General features: G+C 46.5%; 1 protein-coding gene across 13 annotated transcripts in view; it reads right to left on the bottom strand.

The window, feature by feature from the left end:
• Positions 1 to 27364, bottom strand: part of LOC139557485 (membrane-associated guanylate kinase, WW and PDZ domain-containing protein 1-like) — a 169916-nt gene that overhangs the window by 19843 nt on the left and 122709 nt on the right. For 11 of the 13 annotated variants that reach the window (XM_071372451.1, XM_071372375.1, XM_071372423.1 and 8 more), the window contains 5 exons: positions 17868 to 17899; positions 16513 to 16750; positions 13539 to 13630; positions 8191 to 8383; positions 624 to 938 (listed from right to left, as the gene is read on the bottom strand). In XM_071372451.1, the coding sequence (XP_071228552.1) occupies positions 624 to 938; positions 8191 to 8383; positions 13539 to 13630; positions 16513 to 16750; positions 17868 to 17899 (870 nt within the window). The remainder of the gene's footprint in view (positions 1 to 623; positions 939 to 8190; positions 8384 to 13538; positions 13631 to 16512; positions 16751 to 17867; positions 17900 to 27364) is intronic. The other 2 variants (XM_071372393.1, XM_071372383.1) reach the window with 2 other exon arrangements.

Below are 27364 nucleotides of genomic sequence, written 5' to 3'. Positions count from 1 at the left end.
ACATTTAAATGTGGGCTTACATTTTACACATATACTTCCCGATAGTTTAACCATTTACAGAGAATTAAAAAAAGATCTTATGCACAATTTAAGCAGGGAATTTAAGCAGGGAGACGGGGAGAAAGAACTCCCCGTCTCCCTGCCTACTTATTATAACCTGTCAAGCCATAGTATTGATATTATTCTATTCATTGTTATTTCAGACCACATCTGAATTATACAACATGCTTTCACTTGTGATCAATTATGAAAGACAGTATAAATATTACAGCTCTTTGGGCTGGGTTACAGTGTCTCTGCTTGACAGAATGAAAGAAAATAGAAGAGGATCACCACTCACTAGAAAATAGAATAATGAGGATGAAAGCTATTCACCAAGTAAGTGCCAGAAATATGCACTATTCAGAAACTCATTTGCATAGAAGGGACAGTACCCAATAGTCAAACAGCGATTAGTTACTAAGAAAAATATGTTCTACTGTATATTGAGAGAAAGGTTGAGTGTGTGTGTGTGTGTGTGTGTGTGTGTGTGTGTGTGTGTGTGTGTGTGCTTGTATATAGTGCATGCCTGTGTGTTACCTATATTTAAGTATAGTAAGGTAGAGATGACATGGGGGTCTTACCAAAGGTGGTGCCAGACTCGGGTCGGGACACGGAGGAGACGATGACGAATCCAAAGCCCTCGTTCTCCCCGCGGTGGATCTCCACGTCGTAGGGCTGCAGGGTGGTGTTGACCACAGCACTGCCTGAGCCTCCGCCGCCCCCGCTGCCGATGCCGCTGGTGGAGCCGCTGCCGGAGCCGCTGCCAGAGCTGACCGTGTTGAGGGAGTTCTGACTGCCCTGGGGGGTCCGCTTCCCCTCAGTCAAGGAGGGGGCCTGGGTGCTGCTGTGGTGTGACGAGGCTGGGGACGGGGGCACCTCGCCCTCCCCTTTAGACACTGTGTTAGAAGAGGAGAGAAAAGATATTAACGGTGCCAGACTGACAAGAGGCAAACTATTACCAACACTTCACAGCAACAGCTCATAACACCAAATGAAACACAAAATGAAAGGTTTTCCTAATCAACATGGACAACGCTGCTTCTCTCTACCCACGAATGATCACACCGATAGAAGGAAGAAGGTCAACAGGGAGCATGCTGCTCTAACGGTCACGCTTTGATCTATTCCTCCCCAAAACATCTATAGATATGGCTTCCGGATTGCATCACAACAGAAGGTTCCCATCGTAATTCCTGGCATTGAAGCAGTGCTTCATACTGGGCATCGCCCCTCTGACAGACCACCGTGCCCTCTGTCTGGGCACTCTCATCAATGGCTGGTAGACAAGCTAGTGTGTGGAGGGCGCGGGGAAAGGTTGGAACCCTCTTCATCACGTTTATGGACCTTTATTCATCCTGCTGAAGGGCAGGCTGGGAGCGATGAGCGCCTCTGACAAACATTTTCCCACACACCCATGGACTGTTGAAGAGCAGCGGAGATGAACCTACAAATATCAGCCCTGTCCTCGGGCCCTTCCCTGTTCTGATGAAGACAAACGGAGCCAGGAGCAGTGAATGGCCTCAATGTCGAAGCACAGACTGCTGTTGATGGTACTACTGCACAGACTGCTGCTAATCATTTGATGTACAGAACATGCCTACCACTTAGAAGATGCAAAATATTTTTTACTGTGGAACAAACAAGAAATAAGACAAAAAAACTGAAAACTTGAACACGCAAAACTATTCCCCTCCCAAAGTCAATACTCTGTAGAGCCACCTTTTGCAGAAATTACAGTTGTACGTCTCTATAAGCTTGGCACATCTAGCCACTGTGATTTTTGCCAATTCTTCAAGGCAAAACTGCTCCAGCTGGTGTACAGCAGTCTTTAAGTCATACCACAGATTCTCAATTGGATTGAGGTCTGGGCTTTGACTAGGCCATTCCAATACATGTAAATGTTTCCCCTTAAACCACTCGAGTGTTGCTTTAGCAGTATGCTTAGGGTCATTGTCCTGCTGGAAGGTGAACCTCCGTCCCAGTCTCAAATCTCTGGAAGATTGAAACAGGTTTCCCTCAAGAATGTCCCTGTATTTAGCGCCATCCACCATTCCTTCAATTCTGACAATGCTGCCACCACCATGCTTCACTGTGGGGATGTTGTTCTCGGGGTGATGAGAGATGTTGGGTTTGCGCCAGACATAGCGTTTTCCACCAAACGTGTTTGATAATTTTTTTCTATAAGCAATGGATTTTTTCTGTCCACTCTTCCGTAAAGCCCAGTTCTGTGGAGTGTACGGCTTAAAGTGGTTCTATGGACAGATACTCCAATCTCCGCTGTGGAGCTTTGCCGCTCCTTCAGGGTTATCTTTGGTCTCTTTGTTGCCTCTGATTAATGCACTCCTTGCTGGGCCGTGAGTTTTGGTGGGCGGCCCTCTCTTGGCAGGTTTGTTGTGGTGCCATATTTTTAAATGTTTTAAATAATGGATTTAATGGTGCTCCGTGGGATGTTCAAAGTTTCAGATATTTTTTTATAACCCAACCCTGATCTGTACTTCTCCACAGCTTTGTCCCTGACCTGTTTGGAGACCTCCTTGGTCTTCATGGTGCCGCTTGTTTGGTGGTGCCCCATTGCTTAGTGCTGTTGCAGACTCTGGGGCCTTTCAGAACAGGTGCATGTATACTGAGATCATGTGACAGATCATGTGACACTTAAATAAAGTCCACCTGTGTGCAATCTAACTAATTATGTGACTTCTGAAGGTAATTGGTTGCACCAGATCTTATTTAGGGGCTTCATAGCAAAGGGGCTTTTCCGTTTAAATTTTTTTTAAATACGCTTTTTTTTTCATTTCCCCAATTTTGGACTATTTTGAGTATGTCCATTACATGAAATCCATATAAAATCTATTTCAATTACAGGTTGTAATGCAACAAAATAGGAAAAATGCCAAGGGGGATGAATACTTTTGCAAGGCACTGTACTACTGCACAGGCTGCTGTTGATGGTACTACTGGACAGACTGCTGCTGCTGGTCCTCCTGGACAGACTGCTGCTGCTGGTCCTACTGGACAGACTGCTGCTACTACTGGACAGACTGTTGCTGATGGTACTACTGGACAGACTGCTGCTGATGGTACTACTGGACAGACTGTTGCTGATGGTAGTACTGCACAGACTGTTGCTGATGGTACTACTGGACAGACTGCTGCTGATGGTACTACTGGACAGACTGCTGCTGATGGTACTACTGCACAGACTGCTGCTGATGGTACTACTGCACAGACTGCTGTTGATGGTACTACTGGACAGACTGTTGCTGATGGTACTACTGCACAGACTGTTGCTGATGGTACTACTGGACAGACTGCTGCTGATGGTACTACTGGACAGACTGCTGCTGATGGTACTACTGGACAGACTGCTGCTGATGGTACTACTGGACAGACTGCTGCTGCTGGTACTACTGGACAGACTGCTGCTACTACTGGACAGACTGTTGCTGATGGTACTACTGGACAGACTGCTGCTACTACTGGACAGACTGTTGCTGATGGTACTACTGGACAGACTGCTGCTACTACTGGACAGACTGTTGCTGATGGTACTACTGGACAGACTGCTGCTGATGGTACTACTGGACAGACTGTTGCTGATGGTAGTACTGCACATACTGCAGCTGATGGTACAACTGGACAGACTGCTGCTGATGGTACTACTGCACAGACTGCTGTTGATGGTACTACTGGACAGACTGTTGCTGATGGTACTACTGCACAGACTGTTGCTGATGGTACTACTGGACAGACTGCTGCTGATGGTACTACTGGACAGACTGCTGCTGATGGTACTACTGGACAGACTGCTGCTGATGGTACTACTGGACAGACTGCTGTTGATGGTACTACTGGACAGAATGCTGCTGATGGTACTACTGGACAGACTGTTGCTACTACTGGACAGACTGCTGCTGATGGTACTACTGGACAGACTGCTGCTGCTGGTCCTACTGGACAGACTGTTGCTGATGGTACTACTGGACAGACTGTTGCTGATGGTACTACTGGACAGACTGCTGCTGCTGGTCCTACTGGACAGACTGCTGCTACTACTGGACAGACTGTTGCTGATGCTACTACTGGACAGACTGCTGCTGCTGGTCCTACTGGACATACTGCTGCTGATGCTACTACTGGACAGACTGTTGCTGATGGTACTACTGGACAGACTGCTGCTGCTGGTCCTACTGGACAGACTGCTGCTACTACTGGACAGACTGCTGCTGATGGTACTACTGGACAGACTGCTGCTGATGCTACTACTGGACAGACTGCTGCTGATGCTACTACTGGACAGACTGCTGCTGATGCTACTACTGGACAGACTGCTGCTACTACTGGACAGACTGTTGCTGATGGTACTACTGCACAGACTGCTGCTGCTGGTCCTACTGGACAGACTGCTGTTGATGGTACTACTGGACAGACTGTTGCTGATGGTCCTACTGGACAGACTGCTGCTCCTACTGGACAGACTGCTGCTGATGGTACTACTGGACAGACTGCTGCTACTACTCGACAGAATGCTGCTGATGCTACTACTGGACAGAATGCTGCTGATGGTACTACTGGACAGACTGCTGCTACTACTGGACAGACTGCTGCTACTACTGGACAGACTGTTGCTGATGCTACTACTGGACAGACTGTTGCTGATGGTAGTACTGGACAGACTGCTGCTGATGGTCCTACTGGACAGACTGTTGCTGATGGTCCTACTGGACAGACTGTTGCTGATGCTACTACTGGACAGACTGTTGCTGATGGTACTACTGGACAGACTGTTGCTGATGGTACTACTGGACAGACTGTTGCTGATGGTACTACTGGACAGACTGCTGCTGATGGTACTACTGGACAGACTGCTGCTGATGCTACTACTGGACAGACTGCTGCTACTACTAGACAGACTGTTGCTGATGGTACTACTGGACAGACTGCTGCTGATGGTACTACTGCACAGACTGCTGCTGCTGGTCCTACTGGACAGACTGCTGTTGATGGTACTACTGGACAGACTGTTGCTGATGGTCCTACTGGACAGACTGCTGCTACTACTGGACAGACTGTTGCTGATGGTACTACTGGACAGACTGCTGCTGCTGGTCCTACTGGACAGACTGCTGCTGATGGTACTACTGGACAGACTGCTGCTACTACTGGACAGACTGTTGCTGATGCTACTACTGGACAGAATGCTGCTGATGGTACTACTGGACAGACTGCTGCTGCTGGTCCTACTGGACAGACTGCTGCTACTACTGGACAGACTGTTGCTGATGCTACTACTGGACAGACTGTTGCTGATGGTACTACTGGACAGACTGTTGCTGATGGTACTACTGGACAGACTGCTGCTGATGGTACTACTGGACAGACTGTTGCTGATGGTAGTACTGCACATACTGCAGCTGATGGTACAACTGGACAGACTGCTGCTGATGGTACTACTGCACAGACTGCTGTTGATGGTACTACTGGACAGACTGTTGCTGATGGTACTACTGCACAGACTGTTGCTGATGGTACTACTGGACAGACTGCTGCTGATGGCACTACTGGACAGACTGCTGCTGATGGTCCTACTGGACAGACTGTTGCTGATGCTACTACTGGACAGACTGCTGTTGATGGTACTACTGGACAGACTGCTGTTGATGGTACTACTGGACAGACTGCTGTTGATGGTCCTACTGGACAGTCTGCTGCTACTACTGGACAGACTGTTACTGATGGTACTACTGGACAGACTGCTGCTGATGGTACTACTGGACAGACTGCTGCTGATGCTACTACTGGACAGACTGCTGCTACTACTGGACAGACTGTTGCTGATGGTACTACTGGACAGACTGCTGCTGATGGTACTACTGGACAGACTGCTGCTGATGGTACTACTGGACAGACTGCTGCTGATGGTACTACTGGACAGACTGCTGCTGATGGTACTACTGGACAGACTGCTGCTGATGCTACTACTGGACAGACTGCTGTTGATGCTACTACTGGACAGACTGTTGCTGATGGTACTACTGGACAGACTGCTGTTGATGGTACTACTGGACAGACTGCTGCTGATGGTAGTACTGGACAGACTGCTGCTACTACTGGACAGACTGTTGCTGATGCTACTACTGGACAGACTGTTGCTGATGGTACTACTGGACAGACTGCTGCTGCTGGTCCTACTGGACAGACTGCTGCTACTACTGGACAGAATGTTGCTGATGCTACTACTGGACAGACTGCTGCTGATGGTACTACTGCACAGACTGTTGCTGATGGTACTACTGGACAGACTGTTGCTGATGCTACTACTGGACAGACTGTTTCTGATGGTACTACTGGACAGACTGCTGCTGCTGGTCCTACTGGACAGACTGCTGCTACTACTGGACAGACTGTTGCTGATGGTACTACTGCACAGAATGCTGCTGATGGTACTACTGCACAGACTGCTGCTGATGGTAGTACTGCACAGACTGCTGCTGATGGTAGTACTGGACAGACTGCTGTTGATGGTACTACTGGACAGACTGCTGTTGATGGTACTACTGGACAGACTGCTGCTACTACTGGACAGAATGCTGTTGATGGTACTACTGGACAGACTGCTGCTGATGGTACTACTGCACAGACTGCTGCTGATGGTACTACTGCACAGACTGCTGCTGATGGTACTACTGGACAGACTGCTGCTGATGGTACTACTGGACAGACTGCTGCTGATGGTAATACTGCACAGAATGCTGCTGATGGTAGTACTGCACATAATGCTGCTGATGGTACTACTGGACAGACTGCTGCTGATGCTACTACTGGACAGACTGCTGCTACTACTGGACAGACTGTTGCTGATGGTACTACTGGACAGACTGCTGCTGATGGTAGTACTGGACAGACTGCTGCTGATGGTACTACTGGACAGACTGCTGCTGATGGTACTACTGGACAGACTGCTGCTGATGGTACTACTGGACAGACTGCTGTTGATGGTACTACTGGACAGACTGTTGCTGATGGTACTACTGGACAGACTGCTGTTGATGGTACTACTGGACAGACTGCTGCTGATGGTAGTACTGGACAGACTGCTGCTACTACTGGACAGACTGTTGCTGATGCTACTACTGGACAGACTGTTGCTGATGGTACTACTGGACAGACTGCTGCTGCTGGTCCTACTGGACAGACTGCTGCTGCTGGTCCTACTGGACAGACTGCTGCTACTACTGGACAGACTGTTGCTGATGCTACTACTGGACAGACTGCTGCTGATGGTACTACTGCACAGACTGTTGCTGATGGTACTACTGGACAGACTGTTGCTGATGCTACTACTGGACAGACTGCTGCTGCTGGTCCTACTGGACAGACTGCTGCTACTACTGGACAGACTGTTGCTGATGGTACTACTGGACAGACTGCTGCTGATGGTAGTACTGCACAGAATGCTGCTGATGGTAGTACTGCACAGAATGCTGCTGATGGTAGTACTGCACAGACTGCTGTTGATGGTACTACTGGACAGACTGCTGTTGATGGTACTACTGGACAGACTGCTGTTGATGGTACTACTGGACAGACTGCTGTTGATGGTACTACTGGACAGACTGCTGTTGATGGTACTACTGGACAGACTGCTGTTGATGGTACTACTGGACAGACTGCTGTTGATGGTACTACTGGACAGACTGCTGTTGATGGTACTACTGGACAGACTGCTGTTGATTGTACTACTGGACAGACTGCTGTTGATGGTCCTACTGGACAGACTGCTGTTGATGGTACTACTGGACAGACTGCTGTTGATGGTACTACTGGACAGACTGCTGTTGATTGTACTACTGGACAGACTGCTGCTTATCTTCTGTTTGTGCTATACTTGAAATGGGATCATTCTGAGAAAGATTATCGTATTATGTTCTTCGTAGGATACGATTATTATTATTAAGCATTGTGCGCAGAACACAGAATTACTAGCAAAATTACTGCCAGAAAAAGTATAAAATTACTCTGAGCCAACACCGTTACCACAGAAGTTCACACAATCCACTCCTGATACTCATATCATGTAGCTGTTCTTTGAAGGTTTTCATTGTAAATCACACTGGAAAACAGTGTCCATGTCCAACTAGCTGTGTTTACCTCCGTAACCGGTCTTGCGTCGCACGGTGAGGTTGACGTGACCCTGCTTGGCGGCCTGCTGCATCAGCTGTACCACCAGCTGGTGAGACTTGCCCATCACTGCCGTACCGTCCACACAGATGAGCTCATCCCCTGAACGCAGGCGTCCATCCTCATCCGCCGCCCCATACTTCACTATGTGCCCTATGTAGATCTGGGGAGAGAAGAAGATGGGAGGGTAGGGGAGAAAAGGCGAGGACAGAAGAGGGGGATGATAGGAGAGGTTGTTGGTCAATCAACAGTAGACGGTAAAAAACATAAAAGGTGAGATATTGACAGGTAAGATTATTTTTTTCCAGCAGCACTAACATAACTCAGACTACTTCTGGCCCAGCTAGAAAGCTAGCTAGTAAGTCTTCCTCCTCTTTCTCCGCTTGGCTGTGATGGGGTCAACTTGGGGTCATGATAGGGGCTGCACCAAATGTTTGATGTATTATAATAATTGATTATGCTTATGTTGTATTAATAGAAGGGGAAGGGCTATAAGACCCATCCCCTCTACATTTATAGGGTCCTAGACTACAGATAAACAATATATATATTCATTATAAGGTTTAATATTGTTCCACTATTCTTTTCTAGTCTCTGCTTCTTATAAGAAACGGTCTGAGAGATGTGTGTTATTGCAGTCAAAACAGAAAGCGCCTCAAGGCTAAAAGAGATTCATAGACACAGAACCCTGCAGGGGAGTGAAAGAGATAAGAGACTAGTCAGACATACCACTATAAAGCAACTTGGTGAGTGGAAAATTACTGCTGAGCCCTTAGAAAACACTGGAACTATTGTATCTCTCTTGCAAGTTTGTAAAACTGTGTATGCATGGGCTTGGTCTTATGACTAGAAGGTAGTGACGTAGGCAGTTACATCACTAGGGGTTGACTGCAAGCATATTAAAAGCACCTTGGACTTTCCCTATTTTGCAGAACTCAGGAGAGACATCGGTTGTATGTGTGATGTTTGATCTTTGACTTCTGTCTACAGCTGTATTTTGATTTTTTTAAATTATGATTTATAAGTGCACATTTTGAGTGTTCCGTATCTGTGCAGTAGCCCAGAAAAGTGGAACCAACAGCTGCACAACCGGTCTAAATCTCTTGTGTGTCCTTATTTTCCTTCTCCAAAAGAGGTAAGACCAGCTTACGAGAACCAACTTGGCCTCTTTAAAAGAAAAGAAAATTGGTCTGAGATATATTTTTCTCTCTGATTGAGGCTGCAGCAAGGAGATGAAAAACAGAGGAGCTAAGACCACCACCACACACAGACCAACACTGCTGCTGAAGTTGATTCAGCTGGCTCCAACAGAGGAGCTAAGACCACCACCACACACAGACCAACACTGCTGCTGAAGTTGATTCAGCTGGCTCCAACAGAGGAGCTAAGACCACCACCACACACAGACCAACACTGCTGCTGAAGTTGATTCAGCTGGCTCCAACAGAGGAGCTAAGACCACCACCACACACAGACCAACACTGCTGCTGAAGTTGATTCAGCTGGCTCCAACAGAGGAGCTAAGACCACCACCACACACAGACCAACACTGCTGCTGAAGTTGATTCAGCTGGCTCCAACAGAGGAGCTAAGACTACCGCCACACACAGACCAACACTGCTGCTGAAGTTGATTCAGCTGGCTCCAACAGAGGCATTTATAACCATCAAATTGGAATGTAAAATATGGCAGTCAAAGATGGTAAATATATTTAAAAAAATATGCTAAATATATGTGCTAATAAATGGAGAACTCGCATAATAAGTGTTCAATCCAAGATTAACCTGATGAGGACCAGAGGGCGCTGTTTTCACTTTGGGGGAAATCATGCCCAATTTAAACGGCCTCGTATTCAATTCTTTCTCGTACAATATGCATATTATTATTACTATTGGATAGAAAACATTCTCTAGTTTCTAAAACCGTTTGAATTATATCTGTGGGTAAAACAGAACTCGAGTTGGAGCAATTTTCCTGTGAGGAAGTGAGAGATCTGAAATTGGGCACTCTGTTCTGGGGTCAGTTAAATAATTTGCAATTATTCTATTGGTCGACAAGCACCGCATACGATTTCCCCTATATGTCAGCAAGCGTTGAGAATTTGAATGGTGCTGCTAGGCAGATCTGAGGCCCTATAAAAGGGCTTGGCACGAGGTGCGCACCCTTTTCAACATTCGCCATGACGCGAAACAGACCTCAGGATGGCATTCTGAAAAGCTCACTTATCGGCGTTAGATATATCCGGCTCTGATTTTATTCGATATAGTTGTTAGAAACATCATAACGTAGTTATTTTAAACCGAGTTATATCAGTTTACATGAGTATATTGCGATTTTCGAAATTGTCTTTGTATTGCGTTATGAACGGTTGGACACCTGCGCAACATAGCTAATGTTAGCTGCTACTTCCAAAGATGAAGAGGACATTCTACAGCCGAGCAACGATTATTATGGAGAAAGGACAACTTGCCCAAGATTCTGATGGGAGCTCATCAAAAAGTAAGAAGTCTTTATGCTGTTAATTCGTATTTATGTTGAAAAATGTGAAACAATAATTCCGCCATTAATTTCGTCATGGTCTCGCTGTAACGCACGCTGTATGTCTAGTAACGTTATTTTAAAAATCTAACACAGCGGTTGCATTAAGAACTAATGTATCTTTAATTTGCTGTCCAACCTGTATTTTTTAGTCAAGTGTATTGATTAGTTATCGATTAGATTAGGTGCCTCTCCAAGATGGCGCCGGACAGATTGCTTGACGTTTGGCTACCTATTCACATTGTATAACCACGATTTGTGCCACTAAATATGCACATTTTCGAACAAACCCTATATGCATTGTGTAATATGATGTTACAGGACTGTCATCTGATGAATTTTGTCCAGGTTAGTGAAAAAATTAATATATTTTGCTGGTTTATTCGCTATCGCTAACTTTGCCTTGACTGAATGGGGTTGTGTGGTAGGCTATTGTAGTAAGCTAATATAATGCTATATTGTGTTTTCGCTGTAAAACACTTAAAAAATCGGAAATATTGGCTGGATTCACAAGATCTTTGTCTTTCATTTGCTGTACACCATCGATTTTTCAGAAATGTTTTATGACGAGTATTTAGGTATTGCACGTTGGTGTCTGTAATTACTCTGGCTGCTTCCGTGCTATTTCTGACGGTAGCTGTTATTGTAGCTGCAATGTAAAACTGATTTATAGCTCAAATATGCACATTTTTCGAACAAAACATAGATTTATTGTATAACATGTTATAAGACTGTCATCTGATGAAGTTGTTTCTTGGTTAGTTTGGTTGGTTTTTGGTTAGTTAGGTTGGCTTTGTGCATGCTACCTGTGCTGTGAAAAATGTCTGTCCTTTTTTTGTATTTGGTGGTGAGCTAACATAAATATACGTGGTGTTTTCGCTGTAAAACATTTAAAAAATCGGACATGTTGGCTGGATTCACAAGATGTGTATCTTTCAAATGCTGTATTGGACTTGTTAATGTGTGAAAGTTAAATATTTCTAAAAAATATGTTTTGAATTTCGCGCTCTGCCTTTTCAGTGGAATGTGGGAGGAGTTCCGCCTGCGGAACCCCAGAGTCAGACAGGTTAATAACTTATACTTAAAATAAAACCTATTGACACTGTGTATAGACACAGTTGAAGTCGGACGTTTACATACACCTTAGCCAAATACATTTAAACTCAGTTTTTCACAATTCCTGACATTTAATCCTTGTTAAAATATTCTGTCTTAAGTCAGTTTGGATCACCACTTCATTTTAAGAATGAAATGTCAGAATAATAGTAGAGAGAATGATTTGTTTCAGCTTTTATTTCTTTCATCACATTCCCAGTGGGTCAGAAGTTTACATACACTCAATTAGTATTTGGTAGCATTGCCTTTAAATTATTTAACTTGGGTCAAACATTTCGGGTAGCCTTCCACAAGCTTCCCAGAATAAGTTGGGTGAATTTTGGCCCATTCCTCCTGACAGGGCTGGTGTAACTGAGTCAGGTTTGTAGGCCTCCTTGCTCGCACACGCTTTTTCAGTTCTGCCCACACATTTTCTATAGGATTTAAGTCAGGGCTTTGTGATGGCCACTCCAATACCTTGACTTTGTTGTCCTTAAGCCACTTTGCCACAACTTTGGAAGTATGCTTGTCCATTTGGAAGACCCATTTGCGACCAAGCTTTAACTCCCTGAATGATGTCTTGAGATGTTGCTTCAATATATCCACATATTTGTCCTGTCTCATGATGCCATCTATTTTGTGAAGTGCACCAGTCCCTCCTGCAGAAAAGCACCCCCACAACATGATGCTGCCACCCCCGTGCTTCACGGTTGGGATGGTGTTCTCCGGTTTGTAAGCCTCCCCCTTTCTCCTCCAAACATAACGATGGTCATTATGGCCAAACAGGAATATTTTTGTTTCATCAGACCAGAGGACATTTCTCCAAAAAGTATGATCTTTGTCCCCATGTGCAGTTGCAAACCGTAGTCTGGCTTTTTTATGGTGGTTTTGGAGCAGTGGCTTCTTCCTTGCTGAGTGGCCTTTCAGGTTATGTCGATATAGGACTCGTTTTACTGTGGACATAGATACTTTTTCACCGGTTTCCTCCAGCATCTTCACAAGGACTTTGCTGTTGTTCTGGGATTGAGTTGCACTTTTTGCACCAAAGTACATTAATCTCCAGGAGACAGAACGTGTCTCCTTCCTGAGCGGTATGATGGCTGCGTGGTCCCATGGTGTTTATACTTGCATACTATTGTTTGTACAGATGAACGTGGTACCTTCAGGCGTTTGGAAATTGCTCCCAAGGATGAACCAGACTTGTGGAGGTCTACAATTTTTTTTCTGATGTCTTGGCTGATTTATTTTGATTTTCCCATGATGTCAAGCAAAGAGGCACTGAGTTTGAAGGTAGGCCTTGAAATACATCCACAGGTACACCTCCAATTGACTCAAATGATGTCAATTAGCCTATCAGAATCTTCTAAAGCCATGACATAATTTTCTGGAATTTTCCAAGCTGTTAAAAGGCACAGTCAACTTAGTGTATGTAAACTTCTGAACCACTGGAATTGTGATACAGTCAATTATAAGTGAAATAATCTGTATGTAAACAATTGTTTGAAAAATTACAAAGTAGATGTCCTAACCGACTTGCCAAAACTATAGTTTGTTAACAAGAAATTTGTAGAGTGGTTGAAAAACAAGTTGAATGACTCCAACCTAAGTGTATGTAAACTTCCGACTTCAACTGTAGATGTATACTGAGCAGTGATGTTGGTGTATGGTTGAATCCTCCAACTCACCGGTTCTCCTGGCTCGTTCCCTCCCAGGATCCTGAACCCGTAGCCCGTGTCCTTTCTCCACAGGAAGATGTCCTGCTCCTGGAAGTCAGGCACTGCAACCAGAGAACCATCCATCAGCATCGATCACTACATCCTGGATCATTAGACCAGACCCCACACAGTGTAATCCCTCCCCCTGTTCCTCTCAGAGGAGAGTGGCGGCAGAGGGCTGGAGGAGATGGAGGGGGAATCTGAAGATATCATGGCCTTAATGAGCACACAGCACACCTGCGGCTCCTTGTGAATCAGGTCAGTGGTCCATGCCTCTCAGCCTCTTACTGTAGCCTCTACACCACTGCCTCATTCTGCCTCTTCCTCCATAGCCAGCTAATACTGAGTAAAAACATTACCCTGCGGAATGTGTAAATATCTAAAAACGTTCTATCAAAAGAAAATAGATATATTCCAGGATACTCCCAAAATAATTTTATACACCATTCAAAGCAAGAGTGGAGAGGGCCAAGAGAATCCCCTAAGTACCTACTTTATCAAAGTTTCATCATTAGTATTTCTTTGAATCCTTTCTATCCTTTCAGATGTCTTTGAAGACAAAATCCTTCTTTACTTTGTCTTGTCAACCTAGGTAGGTAGCTAGGTGACAGGGAACTGGACTGGGAGCAACCCTCACTAGTCTCTCCATAGCAGTGCTGCTCCTCAGGCTCAGACAGGAACCCCTGGCTGGCTGGAAGAGATCTGACCATGGTGAAGGGGGTGCCTGGTACTGGAGCTGTCAGAGGCACCATGCTGCTATGTAGTGGTGCACTGCAGCGACTGACAGCTTATTGTTCATGTAGCACTCGAGGTGGGCAGACCACCCGGGAACAGGGTTCAAGCAACAGCCTGGAGCTGTGTGTGTGTGTGTGTGTGTGTGTGTGTGTGTGTGTGTGTGTGTGTGTGTGTGTGTGTGTGTGTGTGTGTGTGTGTGTGTGTGTGTGTGTGTGTGTGTGTGTGTGTGTGTGTGTGTGTGTGTGTGTGTGTGTGTGTGTGTGTGTGTGTGTGTGTGTGTGTGTGTGTGTGTGTGTGTGTGTGTGTGTGTGTGTGTGTGTGTGTGTGTGTGTGTGTGTGTGTGTGTGTGTGTGTGTGTGTGTGTGTGTGTGTGTGTGTGTGTGTGTGTGTGTGTGTGTGTGTGTGTGTGTGTGTGTGTGTGTGTGTGTGTGTGTGTGTGTGTGTGTGTGTGTGTGTGTGTGTGTGTGTGTGTGTGTGTGTGTGTGTGTGTGTGTGTGTGTGTGTGTGTGTGTGTGTGTGTGTGTGTGTGTGTGTGTGTGTGTGTGTGTGTGTGTGTGTGTGTGTGTGTGTGTGTGTGTGTGTGTGTGTGTGTGTGTGTGTGTGTGTGTGTGTGTGTGTGTGTGTGTGTGTGTGTGTGTGTGTGTGTGTGTGTGTGTGTGTGTGTGTGTGTGTGTGTGTGTGTGTGTGTGTGTGTGTGTGTGTGTGTGTGTGTGTGTGTGTGTGTGTGTGTGTGTGTGTGTGTGTGTGTGTGTGTGTGTGTGTGTGTGTGTGTGTGTGTGTGTGTGTGTGTGTGTGTGTGTGTGTGTGTGTGTGTGTGTGTGTGTGTGTCCATGCGTTCAGCCCCCCAAGGGGTACCCCATGTTACGGTACAGACCTCAACAGCTAAAGCCACTAAGAGCCAGCAGGGGGATGGAGGAGGGAAAGAGACCAGTTGGCTGCAATCTGTTCCTGAGTCAACAGACAAGCTCACAGTCTTAAGCTAGCTAGCTCTCTTCCGACCCACTGGGACTCTGAGTAGGGCTGAGATGGGCAGGTCACAGGCTAACTGTCTCAATCTTCTTGTTCATAAGGGCAGGCACTGGGCAGCTTAACAGGTCAATACAGCAGCTCAATTTCGAAACAACTGTATAGAAACAGATCCATACTAAAGGTTAGTCATTCTACCCTAGCTCAGACTGACCATGGTGAACAAGCAGATTAACTTCAGATCAGGAAAAGGAGATGGCGGGGGGGTCTACTGACTGAGCAAATACTCCAGAGCAGTGTATTTACACCTGGTAATACAACTCTGTCTCTCTATACTGCCTACAAATCTCCCCCTGTGCTTAATAAAGCTGATCTTTAGTTCCTTGTTCCTTTAGAATTCTACACCCATCCTCTCTCACCTGGAGGATGGAGCCAACTCTGGCAGTACCGATACCCAGCTCCTCTCCCTTTAAGGCCTCTAAATAACGAAAGACCTTGATGAAAGCAGGAGCACCAGAGAAATGATTAGGCGTGGAAACCTCTGGACCCTGGAAGCCTCCACTCCTCGGAGGGCGACTGACAGGGGCTGAGTAATATTCCTGTTAATTGAGGAGGTTGGCACCCGTTAGCCTCACCAGATTACCAGGAAATATGAGAGCCACTGTCCTCTACCACCAACGCCAATTCTATGCACATTTGTCTGGAGCTGTGTTGTAAAAGAGCACTGTAGCATGGAAGCGTGATAATGTAGTGGCTATAGGGAGTGTAATTGAGCCGAGGTGCCAAGCAGGCAGCATGGACAGAGAGACTGTGTCAGTGTGTAGGTAGACTTCTCTCTTCAGTGTTCCAGGGAGAGAAACACACTCTATAGTCAAGGTTTAGTAGATCAGGAGAGTGGTTAGCCGGTTAGCACCAACTCTCCTTAGACTGTTGTTATTGCTCGCACTACCATGTTTCTACCCAACAGCCACAATGCTCTGCAAACAGTCCACATCCCTAACCCACCAAGATAACGCCCACTTTAGATTCAAACACCGAAAGACAACAGGAAACTTTCAGACAATATGTTTTGGGCGATGAGTATGTTGAGTTTAGGGGACTGATGCTTCTCAAAGGTTAAATGACTTCTGTGCATGCAGGTTATCTCCCGTCACCAGCCCTAGATTGCAGTACCAACCTAACAGGACAGGTGGAGCCCCCAAGCAAACACCCATGCACCCTCGCACCAAAAATAAATACTTACGCCTACTTTCATACATGCTCCTGGACTGGGCCCAGATCTTGAAGGGGTCCGGTTTCCTGTGAATGGTCCCGTCTGCCTGCGGGTCCTGGGGAGGCAGGCCGGGCAGGGGCTGGGAAGGGGGTGGGGGGGCGGTACTCTTGCTGAGAGGGGGGGCCAGGGACGTGTGCACAGGGGAGTTAGTGTGGGTACTCCGGTGGCTGGATACAGAACTGTTCTGACTGTCCTTCCTCGCTAACTGCTGTATGAAGGAGAGTGAGAGAGGGGGAGAAGGAGGGCGATGTGGACAGAAAGGTAGAGAGGGAAAAGGAGGAGGGTCAGAAAGAGAGATATTGAGTAAGAAGGAGAGGGATAGAAGGAGTAGGAAAGAGTGGTGAAGAGAAAGGGAAATCATTAACAACATATTACGAAGTGAGACAAAATACCACATCTTTAATAAAGGCCAACACATTCTCTAACAATACCGAAAGCATAATCAAGCAGATTTGTTAATGAGATGTATTTCCGAGAAATCGAAAAATTCACTGTAGTTTCACATAGAGAAATAAAGTCACACTCCTAACAGAAAAAAAACAGAGCTTGGCTGACAAAGTACATAGTTTATTCCTTTTGTTCAACACAGAGCTGAATATATTAATGGCAAGCCCTATTGCCCGATGTATGAGGAGACATTCAGAGCACATAGCAGTGAGGAGGGTGTTTCAATGAAGGGAGAATACATCTAGGAGGGGAGAACACAGCATGCAGCACACATTGCTCTACCATACAACACAGAGAGAGCACACAGGCAGCTTCCTCCCAAAAGATACAGGGAGAGGGTAACACAGACTGACAGTGGTCTCCAGTCATCACATGATTTCTCCATACTCTACATGGGACACAGAAATACTAAGAAGACCTGGGCCATTCTCAAACATCAACCCTATACAAGCTTGGAACATTTCTCCAATCATGGTAGACCAAAGATTAAACAATATTTGTATTTAATTTGTGTCAATTCGGCAGGTCTAAAATGTATACTAGAATCTCCCTGCTCTATATTTCCCTCAGTACTCCAAGGCTGGCCTAATGCACTAGTCTATTTCCCTAGAATGCATTAAGCCAAGAGAACACGAGAACATGGTGTAGAGAATGAAAACAAATCCAGGAGCAGCCTTGCTCTGCCTACCAATGGATCAACATTATGAAGCATCAAAGCTCCCATCAGGACCACAGTGAGAGTCCTGACAGAGAAAATCCCTCACAACTCCACACCAACCAACATTAGCACTCCACACAGGAGTGTGGAGAGAGGGACAGATGGAGGAGAATGGAAGGGATGGGTGGACGGGGGAGGTATAGATGATGTCGGTACTCACCAGCCTTGGACTCTTCTTTGCAGGTACCACCCCTGGGAAGCAATATCCAGTTCGAGATGGAGAGAGAAAAGTGAAAGAGAAAAAATTATTAACGACACAAAAATATTTCACCTTCCCCGCAGGTTAAAAAGAAGAAAAAAACAGAGTTGAGGAGATGGGGAACTCCAAACAGGGACTCCATTGGTGCAGCAGCACTAGCCCGCTCATCTATGCCCAAGTTATCTTCTCCCTCTCTTTCTCTGCCTCTCTCCCTCACATCCACGCTCCCACGCGCTGTGTTAAAAGGGGCAGCACGATCTATCTGCATTAGCAGGCAGCTGACTGCTGCAGCGGAAGAGGGGACAACCCCAAGGGCTAACCAAGCGCTCCACTCACTAGAACCTGCCTAACCTACTGGCTAAGAGAACGAAAGAGTGTGTGTTTATGTGTGTGTGAGAGAGAGAGAGAGAAACAGACAAAGGAGTAGAACGAGAGTGAGAGAGGCAGCTCTGAGCTAACTCCACTGTCATACCCATGGAGAAGGAGTCCAAGATACTGAACATTAAATTATAGGCAACCGTCAGTTCCCCTCTTACTGAGACCATCTTCCTGAGTCCGTTCAGTACGCCGCTCTGCTGATGAAGGCTCTACAGCTCTCTCTCTCTCTGCTGTGCATCACTCTACCTCCCGCGATCTTGATTTTTTTCCCCCGCTCACCATCCCTCCCCTTCTCTTCCCTCCACCCACACGCTAGTAAACATGCGTGCACACACACAAACACACACTCCGCTCTTTCCTTTCCTCTCTCATCAATCCGGGTAAGGCTCTGACAGGCAGGGCCAGCATAAATGATATGCTCATATATTAATAGACACCGACACTGGCAGGAATACAATCAGGAATACCAATATCAACATGAACACACACAGAGAGTAATGGGAGACTAAAATGGAAACAAGCCTAGATCCTCGGATCCCCCTTCTGCACATGGTGAAAAATAGCTGCACAATGTCACAGCAACGGGGTGTGTGTGTGTGTACATGTGCATAGTGGTATTCAGCAGAATAAAGATGACAGTGAGTAAAATAACATGTATTCAGTAAGTAAGAGCCAGAATTGGATTGGAGGAGGCATGTAACTCTGATCCTGACAGTATTGTGTGTCAATCCTTTAAGGACATCTGGGAGATTGGGGTGGAGTAGGCAGTTCCTTATGGCTCTTATCCCCTCAACATCTGCATTCAACAGCCACTGAAATGTGGTCCACAGTCCAGCCACCTCTACAGCATGTTCCCCGATATCTCCTCTCCCATCACTAATCATCTAAACAAATCCCGCTCTCCTCTTATCCCTTACCTGCTCCCCTCCACTATACCCCTCTTCTGCCAGCGTATCACAGCCACCCCCGACTCTAATCCCTGAACCCAGGAGTCAGACAGAGACAGGTTAAGGGTGTCTTATCGATGCAGCGTACAGCATAATCCCCCTCCATCCTCTTAAATACACACAGGGGGACATGCATGGCTGGTTCTCACACTGATGGACTGAGCAGGAGAGAGGAAACACTGTTTATCATAAGGATTTAGGTTAATGATCATCTGAAAACAGCATAATGCCACTTGAGTTGAAGCCCTCTGCCCTCATGAAGGTTGTAGTGGTCACTATGTTTATACCCCCACAGAGAGAGGCTGCTCAGTTCAGTCAGAGGACGCTGGCCACAGCAGCTGCTAAACAGAGACCATCACTGAGGAGATAATTATGTCCAAGCAGGTGGTGGGGTACACTGGACCCACGTCCATGCCGCCCTCCTCCATCTGGGCTCAGAGGGATGGATTCCGACAGCCCAGCCCATCCGTCAGCACGTCGACAGCAACTGGTGCACAGGGGACTGACAGACAACGGCAACGGTTGCCTCGGAAGGCCAGCCCAGGCTGTTCCATTATGTACAGTGGAGACTGAGCCACATGTCATTCATGTACAAATAGGCTGTCATAGACGTGACTGCAATGACACATGCAGGGATTTATTTACTCAGCAGCACCAATGTATAGGAGATGGGATTGAAAGTGACATAGGTGCAACCCCAGTCTTGTGACATGGCAAAGGTGACCAGGAAAAGGTGCAGATGTCAGCAACCTGGTGTTTAATCACACACCCAGAGCAAAGAAAAAGCATCCTGTGCTGCAGTAATACAATGTTTCCATGTTTTGTCTGTCAGAGGCTTATGCAGTAGCTTACGATGCTGAGCAGAAATTACAATTTTGTCCTTTTGTCAGTCATGTCCCTCCTGGCATTTAGAGAGAATAGGATGAGGGGTGACCCACTCCCTACCCATCCACACACACACACACACACACACACACACACACACACACACACACACACACACACACACACACACACACACACACACACACACACACACACACACACACACACACACACACACACACACCCCCACCCACCGGTAGATGAGGGTGTGAAGAGACAGGGAGGAGGGGGAGAAGGAGGGGGGACTCACCTTGTCCTTGTTATGCCAGTATCTCTGACTGGCCCACAAACAAAGCCAGGTGCCCAAAAGCGCAATGCGTTGCCAAGCTGCTGGTATTCTATTCCTTGATCATTGCATTTCTGTAGAATTTATCTGCAATGCTGTACGTTATCAGCGCCAAACGTGAAGTCAGCAAGTTTTTATGCAAAGCGTGCAAAAAGGTGCAGCATCCAGCCCTTACATTAAATCAATTCCTTTTGTCTGTGTGACCCCATCGTTGCCATTTATCTCAGGTTGGGTGTGTTTGTGTCTTGTCAGAAGACACTGATCTGTGTTACTGTGACAGGAGCAGCGTTTACAAAGCCTGCGCTCCACTCTAAGCAGCAGAACATCAACAGCAGGGTGGAGATAAGAGATGTCTCCTTCCTAGCAGCACTCTGGCTGCTCTTCTACAACGGCCCAATGCTGAGAAGAAACAACCATCTTACACTCTGCTCTGTCGGAGAGGAACAGTCCGTCACTCTCCACGGGGCAGGGAGAAGACACAGAGGAAAGAGTATTGGCTAGAATATTAGCCTTGTCAGACATTGGCTTATAGACCTTCGAACCCTCTTAATGAGACACAAAACATCCCACAAACAGAGACAAAGTAAAAACAGCATCTGCAGATCTGGACTACATAGGTCATTTCGCTTCAGCACACTAGCATGAAGCAACAGCGTAGTAGTGGATATTTGGGTAATCAGGGTTCTTCTTCTTCTCTGGATTTGGTTGGCGTATCGCCAACCGGATCGCCAAAACTTTTCGGTGCATACACCGCCACCTACTGTACTGGTGTGTGAGGCCATTAACGGCCTACCTACAGTACATTAAATTCTTTGATACGGTAATACAAAATTGTGGAAAAGGAAAATTGCCCTGCCAACTATTAGCCCTCTCTACAAAACCCACCACCCCATTCCACTATTCAACCCTACTTAGTCCTACTCGGTCTGAGAGGACAGCACACGACCACTCAACACCCCCTGCAGCTGTTCTGCAGCAATCCCAAGTACTTCTCTGCCGCTGCCACCACAATTTTCAAACCATTTCTGCAGTACAACTGACAACCATGGCTAGAAATGCCCACCTTACTGAAGCACATATTCTTCCCATCACCCTCTCTAGATCTCCGCCTACTCACAGGAATCCTCTCAGGATCCCTCACCCTGTACCCATCATCCTCTACCATTCTCTTCACTGCTACACTTTCTGTACAACTCTAACCCTGGCGACCTCAATCTGCCTTTCTCTCACCGGACACCTCTGATCTCCAGGCCCATGGGAACCCCCACATCTAACACACAACTTGCTCCACCGATACCACGCATTCCTTCATCTCATGCCTTCCTGCACACTTCTCACATCTAGGCATCTCTCTCCTACACACTGCTGCAACATGGTAATCCGTTTTTTTTCTGGATCACAATGCGGCTTAGGTGGGCGTGATAGTGGGTGTGGCCAATGGCTCAGTCACCAACTGATGATTTTACTCTGGGACGCAGAGACAAAACATTGCTGATTTAAAGATCATTTCCTGCAATTTGGCCATGGGGTAGAAAACAAAAATCCTTAAATTCTACACATTTTGCCATGTTCTAATGCCATCTGAGTGACTCAAACATTATAACAAAATCAATAGGGTCCACACCATGACAAAAATACTCCTGAACGCATCCCCTTTGGAATTTTAGATTCTCCCTGACTGTCTAGTTTTTATTTTGGTGATTGTTAGTTCTCAAAGATGATCTTATTTCAAAATATACACTCACTGGCCAAGTGTATTAGGTACACCATCACATTCACCAAAATGGATGGCTCCTGCAGACAGTGAGTCACGTGGGCGTGGCTTGCTATATAAAGCAGGCAGACAGGCATCGTGACATTCAGTTACTGTTTGATTGAGCGTTACAATGGGCAAAACGAGTGACCTGCCGCGACTTAAAAGTTGGTGATGGTTGGTGCCAGGTGCAACGGATCCAGTATCTCCGAAATGGCCGCCCCCCTGGGCTTTTCAAGCACGACAGTGTCTAGGGTTTACCGAAAATTGTGCGATAAACAAAAACCATCCAGTTAGCGGCAGTCCTGTAGGCGAAAATAGCTCGTTGACAAGAGGTGGAATGAGAATGTCAAGAATCATGCAAGCTAACAGGCAGAACACAGACAGATACCGGCGCAGTACAACAGTGGTGTGTAGAAAGGAATCTTGGAACGCACAACTCCTCGATCCTTGTCATGGATGGCCTATTTCAGATGACAACCACACCAGTTTCCACTCCTTTCAGCTAAAAACAAGAAGATCATGGTCATTAATAAGAAGTTGGTCCTCCGTTTGCTGCTTTAACAGCCTTCACTAGTTGTTGGAACATTGCCGTGGGAACTTGATTCCATTCAGCCAAAAGAGCACTAGTGAGGTCGGGCACTGATGTTGGGCGATTAGGCCTGTCTCACAGTCAGCGTTCTAATTCATCCCAAGGGTGTTCGATGGGGTTGAGGTCAGAACTCTGTGCAGGCCAGTCAAGTTCTTCCATACCGATCTCGACAAACATTTCTGTATGGACCTTGCTTTGCGCACGGGGACATTGTCATGCTAAAACAGGAAAGGGCCCTCTCCCTACTGTTGCCACAAAGTTGGAAGCACAGAATGGTCTAGAATGCCATTGTATGCTGAAGCATTAAGATTTCCCTTCACTGGACCTAAGGGGCCTAGCCCGAACCATGAAAAACAGCCTCAGACCATTATTTTTCCTCCACTAAACTTTACAGTTGGCACTATGCATTGGGGGAGGTAGCGTTCTCCTGGCATCCGCCAAACCCAGATTCGTCCATCGGAATGGTGAAGCGTTATTCATCACACCAGAGAATGCATTTCCACTGCTCCAGAGTAAAATGGTGGCGAGCTTTACACCACTCCAGCCGACGCTTGGCATTGCGCATGGTAAGCTTAGGCTTGTGTGCGGCCGCTCGGCCATGGAAACCCATTTCATGAAGCTCCCGATGAACAGTTCCTGTGCTGACGTTGCTTCCAGAAACAGTTTGGAACTCAGTAGTGAGTGTTGCAGCCGAGGACAGATGATTTTTTACACGCTGCGCATTTCAGCACCCGGCGGAGCCGTTCTGTGAGCTTGTGTGGCCTACCACATTGCGGCTGAGCCGTTGCTGCTTCTAGACCTTTCCACTTCACAATAACAGCACTGACAGTTGACCGGGGCAGCTCTAGCAGGGCAGAAATTTGACAAACTGACTTGTTGGAAAGGTATCATCCTAAAACTGTGCCACGTTGAAAGTCACTGATCTCTTCAGTAAGGCCATTTTCCTGCCAATGTTAATCTATGAATATTGCATGGCTGTGTGCTCGATGTTACACACCTTACAGCAACGGGTGGGGCTGAAATAGCTGAATCCACTGATTTGAAGGGGTGTCCACATAATGTTGTATATGTTGTGCACTTTATATCTGGTTTTAGTTGTTTAAGTTTATACTGAAACTATTTCATATTAATTTTGACAAAATAAACACTTAGGCAGCCCACCCAAGACTTTTTATGCAGAAAAAAACCTGGATATTATCAGACTGACACACATCTGCTGTATGTAGTCTTAATCCCTGCTGGTCATGTCAGTCTCTGACCCTGTCTGTCCTCCCTCCCGCCATCGCTCAGCTCTGGGGGAATAAGGAGTGCATGAGCCCAGCCACCTCCGGTAACGACAGTGTCACCTCTGATGAAGGACTCTCATCATCCTCCCGCCTCTGATATCCCTACATCCTTTCTCCCCTCTCATCTGTTTTCTCCTCCTCTGATCCTCTGACATTCCTGCATTCTTTCTCGCCTCTCTTTCCTCATCTGTTTTCTCCTCCTCTGATATCCCTACATCCTTTCTCCCCTCTCTTTCCTCATCTGTTTTCTCCTCCCCTGATCCTCTGATATCCCTACATCCTTTCTCCCCTCTCTTTCCTCTCATCTGTTTTCTCCTCCCCTGATCCTCTGATATCCCTACATCCTTTCTCCCCTCTCTTTTCTCTCATCTGTTTTCTCCTCCTCTGATATCCCTACATCCTTTCTCCCCTCTCTTTCCTCTCATCTGTTTTCTCCTCCTCTGATCCTCTGATATCCCTACATCCTTTCTCCCCTCTCTTTTCTCTCATTTGTTTACTCCTCCTCTGATATCCCTACATCCTTTCTCCCCTCTCTTTCCTCTCATCTGTTTTCTCCTCCTCTGATCCTCTGACATCCCTACATCCTTTCTCCTCTCATCTGTTTTCTCCTCCTCTGATCCTCTGATATCCCTACATCCTTTCTCCCCTCTCTTTTCTCTCATCTGTTTTCTCCTCCTCTGACATCCCTACATCCTTTCTCCCCTCTCTTTCCTCTCATCTGTTTTCTCCTCCTCTGATCCTCTGACATCCCTACATCCTTTCTCCTCTCATCTGTTTTCTCCTCCTCTGATCCTCTGATATCCCTACATCCTTTCTCCCCTCTCTTTCCTCTCATCTGTTTCTCCTCCACTGATCCTCTGACATCCCTACATCCTTTCTCCCCTCTCTTTCCTCTCATCTGTTTTCTCCTCCTCTGATATCCCTACATCCTTTCTCCCCTCTCTTTCCTCTCATCTGTTTTCTCCTCCTCTGATATCCCTACATCCTTTCTCCCCTCTCTTTCCTCTCATCTGTTTTCTCCTCCTCTGATCCTCTGACATCCCTACATCCTTTCTCCTCTCATCTGTTTTCTCCTCCTCTGATCCTCTGATATCCCTACATCCTTTCTCCCCTCTCTTTCCTCTCATCTGTTTTCTCCTCCTCTGATCCTCTGACATCCCTACATCCTTTCTCCTCTCATCTGTTTTCTCCTCCTCTGATCCTCTGATATCCCTACATCCTTTCTCCATTCTCTTTCCTCTCATCTGTTTTCTCCTCCTCTGATATCCCTACATCCTTTCTCCTCTCATCTGTTTTCTCCTCCTCTGATCCTCTGATATCCCTACATCCATTCTCCCCTCTCTTTTCTCTCATCTGTTTTCTCCTCCTCTGATATCCCTACATCCTTTCTCCCCTCTCTTTCCTCTCATCTGTTTTCTCCTCCTCTGATCCTCTGACATCCCTACATCCTTTCTCCTCTCTCTTATCTGTTTTCTCCTCCTCTGTTATCCCTACATCCTTTCTCCACTCTCATCTGTTTTCTCCTCCTCTGATCTTCTGATATCCCTACATCCTTTCTCCCCTCTCATCTGTTTTCTCCTCCCCTGATCCTCTGATATCCCTACATCCTTTCTCCCCTCTCTTTTCTCTCATCTGTTTTCTCCTCCTCTGATATCCCTACATCCTTTCTCCCCTCTTTCCTCTCATCTGTTTTCTCCTCCTCTGATCCTCTGATATCCCTACATCCTTTCTCCCCTCTCTTTCCTCTCATCTGTTTTCTCCTCCTCTGATCCTCTGACATCCCTACATCCTTTCTCCTCTCATCTGTTTTCTCCTCCTCTGATCCTCTGATATCCCTACATCCTTTCTCCCCTCTCTTTCCTCTCATCTGTTTTCTCCTCCTCTGATCCTCTGACATCCCTACATCCTTTCTCCCCTCTCTTTTCTCTCATCTGTTTTCTCCTCCTCTGATATCCCTACATCCTTTCTCCTCTCATCTGTTTTCTCCTCCTCTGATCCTCTGATATCCCTACATCCATTCTCCCCTCTCTTTTCTCTCATCTGTTTTCTCCTCCTCTGATATCCCTACATCCTTTCTCCCCTCTCTTTCCTCTCATCTGTTTTCTCCTCCTCTGATCCTCTGACATCCCTACATCCTTTCTCCTCTCTCTTATCTGTTTTCTCCTCCTCTGTTATCCCTACATCCTTTCTCCCCTCTCATCTGTTTTCTCCTCCCCTGATCCTCTGATATCCCTACATCCTTTCTCCCCTCTCTTTTCTCTCATCTGTTTTCTCCTCCTCTGATATCCCTACATCCTTTCTCCCCTCTTTCCTCTCATCTGTTTTCTCCTCCTCTGATCCTCTGATATCCCTACATCCTTTCTCCCCTCTCTTTCCTCTCATCTGTTTTCTCCTCCTCTGATCCTCTGACATCCCTACATCCTTTCTCCTCTCATCTGTTTTCTCCTCCTCTGATCCTCTGATATCCCTACATCCTTTCTCCCCTCTCTTTCCTCTCATCTGTTTTCTCCTCTGAACCTCTGACATCCCTACATCCTTTCTCCCCTCTCTTTCCTCTCATCTGTTTTCTCCTCCCCTGATCCTCTGATATCCCTACATCCTTTCTCCCCTCTCTTTTCTCTCATCTGTTTTCTCCTCCTCTGATATCCCTACATCCTTTCTCCCCTCTCTTTCCTCTCATCTGTTTTCTCCTCCTCTGATCCTCTGATATCCCTACATCCTTTCTCCCCTCTCTTTCCTCTCATCTGTTTTCTCCTCCTCTGATATCCCTACATCCTTTCTCCCCTCTTTCCTCTCATCTGTTTTCTCCTCCTCTGATCCTCTGACATCCCTACATCCTTTCTCCTCTCATCTGTTTTCTCCTCCTCTGATCCTCTGATCCTCTGACATCCCTACATCCTTTCTCCCCTCTCTTTTCTCTCATCTGTTTTCTCCTCCTCTGATATCCCTACATCCTTTCTCCCCTCTCATCTGTTTTCTCCTCCTCTGATCCTCTGATATCCCTACATCCTTTCTCCCCTCTCATCTGTTTTCTCCTCCTCTGATCCTCTGATATCCCTACATCCTTTCTCCCCTCTCATCTGTTTTCTCCTCCCTTGATCCTCTGATATCCCTACATCCTTTCTACCCTCTCTTTCCTCTCATCTGTTTTCTCCTCCTCTGATCCTCTGATATCCCTACATCCTTTCTCCCCTCTCTTTCCTCTCATCTGTTTTCTCCTCCCCTGATCCTCTGATATCCCTACATCCTTTCTCCCCTCTCTTTTCTCTCATCTGTTTTCTCCTCCTCTGATCCTCTGATATCCCTACATCCTTTCTCCCCTCTCTTTTCT

Source organism: Salvelinus alpinus, chromosome 2 (genome assembly GCF_045679555.1).
Source record: "Salvelinus alpinus chromosome 2, SLU_Salpinus.1, whole genome shotgun sequence".
Lineage (NCBI taxonomy): Eukaryota > Metazoa > Chordata > Actinopteri > Salmoniformes > Salmonidae > Salvelinus > Salvelinus alpinus.
The sequence above is the reverse complement of the archived record's forward strand: the minus strand, read 5'-3'. Positions and strand labels throughout refer to the sequence as shown.